The sequence below is a fragment of the Chrysoperla carnea genome, chromosome 3 (genome assembly GCF_905475395.1).
Source record: "Chrysoperla carnea chromosome 3, inChrCarn1.1, whole genome shotgun sequence".
NCBI lineage: Eukaryota > Metazoa > Arthropoda > Insecta > Neuroptera > Chrysopidae > Chrysoperla > Chrysoperla carnea.
The window spans coordinates 9,504,137-9,514,799 of NC_058339.1; the positions used below are offsets into that span (position 1 = coordinate 9,504,137).

The 10,663-nt window shown below is 29.4% G+C and overlaps 1 protein-coding gene across 1 annotated transcript; it reads right to left on the reverse strand.

Annotated features, from left to right (window-relative positions):
• Positions 1-769: 769 nt before the first annotated feature.
• On the reverse strand, positions 770-9,681 carry LOC123295731 (protein nervous wreck). The gene is made up of 12 exons (XM_044877173.1): positions 9,661-9,681; positions 8,820-8,963; positions 8,461-8,546; positions 7,208-7,352; positions 6,970-7,106; positions 6,096-6,897; positions 5,593-5,731; positions 2,930-3,096; positions 2,022-2,685; positions 1,620-1,793; positions 1,486-1,514; positions 770-1,413 (listed from the first exon to the last, which is right to left on the reverse strand). The coding sequence occupies exons 1-12, from the start codon at positions 9,679-9,681 to the stop codon at positions 835-837; spliced, it is 3,087 nt and encodes a 1,028-aa protein (XP_044733108.1). The 3' UTR covers positions 770-834.
• Between the last annotated feature and the right edge of the window lie 982 nt (positions 9,682-10,663).

Here is a 10,663-nt window from a genome sequence, read left to right on the forward strand (position 1 = left end):
CTATGTTATTTTTAAAATTTGTCACTTTATGTCAGCTATGTTTTTTTAGCCCCGCCCATATGTCAGATCCCAATAAGCAATTGAAGTTTTGAAATTGACAAATTTTTTCCTCGGAAACGGCGAGGAAAGGGGGCTGTTAAAAGTATGAAAAAGTAGCACTTTTTATGTAGTATTTATGATATTTTTTGAATTTGTATTCATAATAAGAATAATTCTGGTCTAGCTGTTTGTTTTTGAAAATTAAAGAACTGTCGCTGACAAATGAGGTCATTTTTCAAAAATTTATTATAGCGCCCTTTAGTAATTCATCAATAAATCATGATTTCAATTAATAATAAATTAAAATGATGATTATCACAAAAAATATGTTTTCTATGTATTGTTATGTATTATATTTAATATTAATTAAAAACATAATTGGTAATTAATATTTTTTTTGTTACTATACAGTCAGTATACACTAATAATACTCAACGTAAATATAAATTACTAAAATTTAATAGCATATAATTAATTAATAATAATAATAATAACATACTATAAAAATTGTCAACAACTGCAAAAAACAATACACATTTAAAACAATTAATTTTTACTTTTTAGTCATATTTAAATATGTTTTTCTTTTGGCGTAGTAATAATTTGTTTAATATCATTTTTGTAATTCATTTTTCTCATTTTCTTAAGAAGTATATATCTGAAAATTAGTAATGAAAAGAGAACCTTTATTAATAGTTTATTTCTTAAAAAGTTATTTCTCCTTGTTAGTTCGCAAAATGTACTTAGGAGTATTTGATTTTAAGGTTCCCTTTTAAATAAAAATTTAAACTAATTTTAAGCGTTAGATTCTTTAAGGTCTTGTAATTGAGCTAATTGATGGGGTTCTAATTCATCAGGTATACTAGCCCGGCCACCCACTACTTGCTTTGGAATATCGTCGTCTGGTAGAATATCATCTTGTGGGGCATGTTCTTCGGGTGGATGACTACTAGTCGTTGTGGTCGTTGCAGGTAGACTTTGTGAATTTTCTGCTGTACTAGGTCCTGTGGAATCACCATCGCTTCCAGTACTGCTACTTGTTGGAAATGGTGCTGAATCTGTTGGTTGATCATCAACAATTGATTTTTCATCTTCTAAATCCTCTTTATGTGTTTCTATCTTACTTGCATCATCTGCAGTTGCTTCTTCTTCTTCAGGAATTTCCGTTAAAGGGTCTGCACTAGTATTGTCCTCGTCTTCTAAATTGCCATTTGTGGATACTTCAGTTTGTTCTTCCTCTGGTGGTGGGAATGGTTGCTCTGGTTCCTCAATCATTGGAGTTGCAGCTGTTATCACAATTTGTGCTACACCAAGACCGAAATCTTGATCTTCTCTTTTATCACTTTCCTTTTCTCCACCAACTTCTGGGTCGCTCTAATTTAACAAAATCATTATTTAACTTACGTTATTTGATACCCGAAATTAAAAGTATTATAAACACGTTACCTCTCCTTCTACAACTACACAGATATCCGCTGATAAGCGTGAAAATAATTTCATTTATAAATCAATATTTTACTGACAATTAATATCAAGATAACGAGGATTCATTTTTAATAAAAATTATAATTCAAACTCACGTTTTTTGCATTTATTATGACGTTCTTCTATTTCTGATTCTTCAAATCCAAACTGGGTAGTATATTGTTTTACTTGTTTTTTTGTTAAATCCATTTGAAATCCTTGAGGTTTTGTTGGTGGAGGTTCTTGAGGCGGACCACTTTCATTTTCATTATGTTCTTCGGTACCATTTTCTTTAATTTAAAAAAAAAAAGATTTTGTAAATTAGCAAATAGAAATAAAAGTAAAAGTATATAAGGGAGATGGTAGGGAAGATTGAAAGAGGAGTAGTGGTACTACGGCCTAAGTGTGTTCTACTCCAGGACAATCACTCTAAGTTAACCAATCTAGCAACCCTCTGCCAACGCAGTTTATATTTATAGGTACTTCCAAATAATTTATTTAATAATTAGAATTATTACCTTGAATTTCATTTTGAGGTCTATCACCCATAGGCGTCGCTTGAGTAATAATAACTTCAGTTGCTGGTTGTAATAAAAAATTAGGAACATCTGGTGGCGTAAATACTGGTGGCGCACTTGCTGGTGGTGTATCTTCCCACTGATTAGTTAATGGTTCACCAAATTGATCACACTCTTCAACAACAAGTGATGGGAAATTTCCACGTCGTCCATCAATTTCACCTTCCCACCATCCATCATCAATACCATGCGCACATTTATTCAATACTTTAATCACATCACACTCTTCGAAAGTTAACTCATCTGGCCCACTTGCTTCATAATCATATAAAGCACAACAATATGTAACAGGTTCTTCAGCTTTTTGGATCGGTACAGATATGACGGATATTTGTTCAGGTGATTGTGTTTGATCTGTTTGTTCACTGGGTAATCCTTCTTCATCCTGTTCGTCTACAGTGTAATCAACCGATGAGAAAGATATTTGTGTTTGTAAACCAGGTGTTTGACTGGAAGTTTCACGTTCTACATCTAAATAATTATGCGGCACAAATCCTTCTTCTCCACGATAGTTTCTGGCACGTAACCAACCATCACCATCACCTTCACCAACTACTTCTAACTGTTCATTTTCAATAATACTTAATTCATCCGGATTTTGTGCCTGTATAATAAAAAAAAACGGTATTAGTCCCGACTCGAAAGGATTGAAAAATTAAACGAAAAGACATTATTTAAAAATTGTAAAAAGAAGGAAGTTTATGGAAGGGTGGCGTAATTACGCCTGATATAAACATAACAAGACGGGAAGTGGGGAGAACATGCAGGATTTTTAACGTATTTTATGGATACTCTCTAATTTCTAGACTAAGAAAATTTTTTTTTAAAGATCATTATATGTTACTAACTGTATATGAATATAAAGCAGTACACTTTAATCCAGGAACTGATTTGACAGCTTCTGCACGTGCCTCGTCTCCAGTTTGATCTTCTTCTGCACCCCAATCAACTTGAGTGGGATCATCCCAACCAGCTGTTAATTGTTCTATTCTTTGCCTTTCTTGTTCTAACATAGCTGGATTATAAATTCAATAAAAACATTTTTAAGTATTATTTATGAAATAAAATTGAATAGTTTGTAAAAAAAAAACATGTGATATAAAAGAGTTTTTTAGTGTTTATAAAAATTGTATGATTTTAAGTATGCAGAAGTATATAACACAAATTATGAGATGATAAAATGCAGAAAACAATGAAAAATCTTTGAAATTTGAAAAAAAAATTTTTTTTACTACATATGTATATAATTTACATATCAATAACCTAAAAACTTGTTACTAAAAGGAGACAATGTAATTTGAATCTCTAGATATTAATTTCTACAGGCCTGGATTTACCACACAGGCAGAGTAGGCACGTGTCTAACGGCGGCAAATTTTAGGCGGAAACTTTGATAATTTGTTTTATTTTTGGGAATTGGATTTCTGATCTATTTCATTAGCACGCGTACCAACATTATAATTGAAATATGAAATGAAAAAGAATCGATTTATACAAGTCTCGGTTTTGACCTAATATCGAATAATCGAAGTTTTTATAATGAAAATCATCTTATTTTCTCTTACAGTGTACTTGGTTCTTTCGTGCCAAACTTATTCTATCACTGAAGAAGTTTTGAAGTTTAGGTATCGTTAATTTTCGCAACGGTCTAAGGGCAGTTAAATAAAGGTTAATAGTTAGTGGTCATTTTAAACAAAAAAACACACTTAAAATAAGAGATTATTACCCAGGTCTGACATTAATTTTTTTCTTTAAATATGTCTCAAATATTGACAAAATATAAGAACACCTACCATAGATATTTTTAACCAATTTACAAGTTGAACTCAATCGATATCCTGCGATCAGTATGCCGATTACGAACGCTAATTTACGATTATACAACATTTTAACAAATGAAAACAATTCTAGCTTGATAGAAATTAATCTTCTTAAATAGATAGGCTTACTTTGGGACTCATGTGACTATAATTGTGATTTTGTATCAGAACTTAATAACTTATTCTATAATGCTTCTTTACAAAACTTAAACTTAAATTAGTATAAGTTCCAGGCGCGGATCTAAGGGGGGGGGGGTCACATGGGTCATGGCCCCCCCCCCCCAAAACAGCCCGCATTTCAAAATCAATATTTTACAAACCGAAAAACAAAAAAAAAATCTTTGTTTATTTGGTTTTTTTGTTATTTTATTGAAAAACAAAAATGACAAAAATCCTACGACCACCCCCCCCCCCCCAAAAAAATTTCTAGATCCGCGCCTGATAAGTTCTAAAATAAAAATTAAACTCGAAAATTATGCTCAGAATTTAAAAGTTGTATTCTGTCAATTTTTTTTATAATATTTAATATGGTTTGTTTTTTTTTTTTCAAATATATCTTACTTTCAATTTCTCCGAAAATGCTTAACATAGATAAAATATAGTAGTGGGAAATGTTTAGGCTTCCATAACAATAAGATGGCTTTTTTATGAAGTTTTATTTAGATTCAACTTTTCTAATTTTTGTTCAATGTTTGTCTTGTAAAGAAACATTTGTACTTTGTATATTACAGTAAAAGATGTTACAAATATCGACTATTTACGGAAAATTAAATAAATTGCAATATTTTTTTATCCCTTACAAATATATATATATATTTTTTTTATCCCTTACCGCTTAAAAAAATTGCAAAAAATCGAAAAAAATTTTTTAATCTCCAATATCAATAAAACTCAGTATATGAGGTAATTATGACCCGAAAAGTACAAAAATCGGGTGCATTTGTTGACTGGCCGAATAGTTTTTGAGATACGGCCTAAAATCGATCCAAACATTTTTTTGGTTAATGACTGTATAGGAGATTTGCTAATGCCAGTTTTATTCAATTGATAGCCAATTGATACTTAACACACAAGAAATTCACAAAGTTTTATCAAAAAGTGAGCGGTTTATTTCATTTTCCTTAATTTGTCACATCTTTGACTGTACTAGTAATAATAAAGTCAAAAGTTTCCCATGTGTTGAATATTTTTTTTAAATTAAGCGTTATCAAATCGGAAAACAATGATTATGCATATAAGCAAGCTAAGAACAATTATTTTATTAAAAACAGCCAAAAACAGTCTTAAAATTTGCCAACACCTTTTGAAAATTTTTGACTTTATTAATATTTTCTATATATTAAAAAATAAATTGATTAAAATTGAAAACGTTTAAAAAATTAGCAATGCAACGATCGTTGTTTCATGCCAAAGCTACTGTTTCCACAATAATGAATGATTTGTGCATACGCGGACAGGCGCCATGTTTTTTCTACAATCTATAAAATATAAACAATATAATATAAAACATTATTATTATCGTTATAATTAATTAAAAAAACACACCACGATACATTGAAATTTATTGAGCATTTTTTAAAAAAACGAGTGGATAAGCTTTTTTTGGAAGCTGTATCTGAGTAATTCATATATTTCATGTGTGGAAATAATCAAATGTGCATGAGGGACAAATCGTTGCCTACCCCACTCACCGTCGACCTCAGCGGTATCATAACTAGTATCTTGAGTTTCTTCTGCTTCAACTGTAGTGGCTTGGACTTTTTCAACAACCGGAGCTGTTTCACCTTCAGCAAAATCACTGTCATAGAATGAATCTGAGCTAGGTTGTTCCTTCAAAAATAATTTAAAAAAATTATAGTTAAAATTACATAATTTTTTTAAGTATTTAGTAACATTAGCGTAATAATAATTTTTGATCTTCCTTCTCAAATGGCACACACAATAGTCTGTCCGTCTGTCTGTGGCATCGTAGCTCCTAAACCGATGCACCCATTTTGATTTTTTTGTTTTGTTTGAAAGGTAATTTAATGGAGAGTGTTCTTAGCTAAGTTTTAAATGCGAGTATAGAGTTCTAAGATTCGCAGAATCAAAAACATGATTCATAAGCATAAGAGAATAATTAACTCATGAAAGACTTTTAGACTAAAAAATATTATCCGCTAACGTAGAGTAAAAATAGTTTTTAACTGCATACCCCTGCTCCAGAAGCATCAGTTCTCATTGATAAAGAACTTGCTGAACGTGGTATATCTTGTACACTCAATGTTTCCGCTTCTTGCATCCATTCATCAACATTAACACCACCAGCTCTTAAACATTCAATTCGTGCTTCCGCTTTCATTTTTGCTGTTTCCGCTTTTCGTATGCCTTGTTTCATATCATCAATTTTTGTTTCTAAATCAGGACCATTTGGATCATTCGGATCAGTTTTTTGCCCAGAATCTCTTAACGCATTATACACTTGTAATTTCCGTACACATTCACGTATATTATTATTTTCTCTAACAATTTTCGAAGCCCATCTACGTGCTTCTTTGCTAAGTGTCGCAGCTGCAGATTCATGGTCTGCCGTAATATGATCGATAGGATCGTTATCACAAGGTTCAAATTCATATTGAATATGTTGTTTTAAAACGGGATAAAATAGATAACAACATTTTAAATTATATTCACGGGTTAATTGTTGGGCTTGGTCCCGAATTTTTCCATATGAGTTTTGTGTTGCTGAACAGGTTAATAATTCTGTACGACCCATTAATGTTAAATATTCTGCTACTTTATCAAATACACCACTTTCCATTATTTGTATGGCCATTTGTAAGTCAACAGCAAAGTAACGTGTTTGATGAGCATTCGCGGCAGCTAAACTCAATAGATAATCATTTCTAGCACCGGATGATTTTTCTTCTAACTGTTCACGTTTTGTTGAAAATTTTGCACTGTTTTTTTGTAATGATGTTATTGATTGAAAAAATGATCCTTTCTTTTTCTTTAATCTATTTATAGAAAAAACATTAATAATTAAAATTTTAATATATTTTTTTGTTATGATTATTATTCATACTAACTTTTCTTCGAGGTCTTTAGCTTTGTCACGCACATCGTGAGCACAATGCTCTTCATCGAAATATAATTTTTTCGTTTTATCAACATCTTGGACACAAGTTTGTAATTCTTTTTGAACATTGGTTAATTGGTCAATGGACTAAAAATTAAAAAAAAAAAATCAACTCTCCTGTAATTTCTTAATCAAAATCTATTATCAAAACAAGCAGACACATAAAATTTTTAATTCAGATAATATACCTTCTTTGTTGATTGTATTTTATGAGCGCGAAGTACTTTTGCTTCATCGGCAATTTGTTGTTGAAAAACTTCAACAGCTGCTAATCGTGCTCTGGCTAATTTTTCATTTTCTTCAAGCACAGTTCTCCAAACATTCCACATATTCCTAAATAAAATTATTATTAGACTAATTGTTACAATCTGTGGAATTACTTGTTTTAAACATAAGATCTTGGGAGTTAAACTCAGATTAACGGAACAAGCAGAAAAGGGAATTGCCTAAACAGGCAGAGTAGGCCCTGATGGCTTAAAGATTGAAATATTGATAGAACTGTGGAAATATTATTATTAGGGACTGGAATCTTTAGTAAAGAGGAGTATTTTAATGGTTAATAAAAAAAAGTGAGGGATTCAGCAAGTTTTCAAGTTTTTTACAACCTACAAAACTCAGTTTAATCACAGGTGTGTAGAATCAAACTTGTTTTTAACCCCCGAATCAAAAACAGAGGTATTATAAGTTTGACGGCTATGTCTGTCTGTCTGTAGCATCATAGCTTCCAAACGGATGAACCGATTTCGATTTTTTTTTTTAAAGTTAATTAATGGAGTGTTTTTAGCTATGTTTCAAATACAAGTTTAGGATTCCGTACCCGAATATAGAAAATTTTATTTCTGAGTAATAGTAGCTGCTGTTTGGTGCATTACAAGAATTTAAAAAATGTTGAGGTTTAATCTGACAAGATTAAAATAATCAAACAATAATAATAATTTTTTCCACACCCAGTTTGTAGAAAAATTTTTAAATTTAAAATTACCATCAATAATCTAGTAATTTTAATTATCGAAAATATGAATGATTTGAAAAATTTTTAATATCGTAGACTTTTTATCTACTAGCCCCTGTAGTGCCCTTGTAAAACCACCCATTGTTTGCGAAAATAGACGCAGATACATTCATTTCCAAATATATAGGGGAACATGGGGTAATGGAAGCCTGCGGATAATGAGACCGACCACAAAATGGACTTCCTAAATGTTCGTAATTGTGTAGGTAAATGACGTTCGAGTGTTTTAGTGCACCAAAGATTACTTAGATTTAAGATTTTCTGATAACCAGATAAGTAAAGCTTGCGTTCATAGTTAATAAAAATAAAAATTATAGAAATTATGGCTTTTATTAACAATATTTCCTAGTAGGTGTCAATTACCCCACGCTCCCCTACGAAAGATTTTAACATTACGATTTTGTCTAAAATTAAAATCAGAATACATACCATTTTTCCTCGCCTCCATCAATTTTTATGTCGGGTATATTTGGCATTTTTTTATTAAGATAAGCTGAAGATATTTTAAGCAGGGCCTAAAGAAAATAGTTAAAATGTAGAGCAACTTATTACGTTGAGTTTCACAATCGCCTGTTAAAGTATGCTTGTTATTTTTGTTTAAATAGAAAAAAGGAATTGGTTTGTACTTGTACAAAAAAGAAGGAAGGGGGACAATACGTGATAACTTTTTTTTCAACAATATAAATATTTAAAAAAATACTACGATACTAAAAATTAATTATGTTAACTTTAACAGAAAATGGTGAAACTCTATTATTATGAATGATTCGATTTTTAATAAAATTTACCTCTGAATATGATTTTTCCACAGCTGATTTTTTAATGGTAAAATTTCGTATATCCTCCAACAAATCATTTTCATGTTGATTTTTTAATTGTAATTTTGCAATTTGTTCTGAATGTAAATTTTTTAGAAATTTCGTATAATTTCCCTAAGTTAAATTAAATACAAAAAAAAAAACAATTAAACACGAATTATATAATTATTTAATAAAAAACAACAAAATTTAACAAAAATTAATCAGATATAAATAGGAGAAATTTAATTTTAAGTGATTATTCGTAATTTTACAATGTATACATATACTTTAAATTGTAATATTATCGATTATTTTTAATGGGGTTACTAGTTTTTAATATCAATAAGTAATAATAGAAAATCGAACATTATTAAAAACATTGTTTTAATTAAATACTTGATTAAATAATTTTGTAAATACGAAATTAGGTAATTTTTATTATGATTGAAGGGTAGTAACTAATTTAGGTGAATTTAATCTGTTATGTTTTTTTTTCGCCCACTTTATATGTGTTTTTTTTGCCCACGTTTTTTTCCATCAATGTTTAATATAAAGAAATTTTTATAGACAAAAAAAATTTACAAATTTGTACTTGTTAAATATAAAATAAATTATTATTATTTTTTTTTTATATATCTTGTAAAATTTCGAGTTTTAATGAATGGAAAAATAAAGAATTTTATTATTAATTAGGAAAATAATGATTGAATTAATATGAAAGTTTAGATGATATGTTATATCATTCATAAAAAATGTTGTATAACATAAATAATTTTCTCCCATTTTTCTCTAGAATAAAAAAGATACAATTTGATACCTCTCAACATACCTTTCGAGGTGGAGGCTGCATATTATTATTTGAATTTTACGACACGCATATACACAACAATTACACACAAAACAATGGGATACCTATTATTAACTGATGACAATTTGAATAAAAAACAAAAAATTTTTATTTTATTTAACGTTAACTCAAGACCTCATTATTACCATATATCCCTATTTAATAGAATAACATTTCCTTGCATGGTCTTTCACCGACTGTGTTCATATTGATTGAAATGGTTTAACGGCGCATGGCGTTGGTTTAATATTAACTTGTTCGAGGGGTGTATGTAACCGCCCCCCATATATTGATAATTCAGTATGTTGAAGTCAAATGAATTTTACATTTATAGGTGAAAATTCAATGAATTTTCTTTTTTTTTTTCTATTATCTCAACTCAGGAAATTCTTTTAATGTGGTTGTCAAGATACACTCAAGAACTATTTACAAGACATTTATACACTTATCTAGGAAAAAAATGTACTAATAACATCGATAATGGTTTCATCTGATTATTTCCGAAACTTTCGACTTCCGAATAGACACTACACTATATAAAATAGTTTATTATTGATTCGTATTAATTTAGCATATTTAAAAATGTAAATGATTTTTCTTATCAAAAAACACGCAACAATTACAAATAATGTTTTTGTATATTTTATAAATATCTTAACTCTAATCAATTAAGATTAGCTTGCTTATATGTATTAAATATTATATTTAACATTTATACAGTGAATTAAAAACTATTGGGAACAACAAAAATACCTATATTTATATAATCAGTGACCACATAAAATTTTTAGAATTATATTTTTTTATTATGAAACTAAATTTTTACATTTATTTCAACTTCTTGTGTACTTTATATAAGTCAAAGCTTTTTCTATCTCAACACATTATACCACTTAACATATAAGAATGAGACTGTAGACTTCAATGGAAAACGCATTTGATGTATTTTCATTTGCAAAAATAAAAAGAAATGAAAAAATTATAC

Excerpts from the sequence above, each read along its gene's own strand:
- LOC123295731 (XM_044877173.1), bottom strand. The coding sequence starts at position 9,681 with ATGCAGCCTCCACCTCGAAAG. Across the intron at positions 8,547-8,819 it reads TGGAAAAATCATATTCAGAG|GCCCTGCTTAAAATATCTTC; the intron begins GTAAATTTTATT and ends TATTTTCTTTAG. Across the intron at positions 1,515-1,619 it reads TCATAATAAATGCAAAAAAC|CGGATATCTGTGTAGTTGTA; the intron begins GTGAGTTTGAAT and ends CACGCTTATCAG.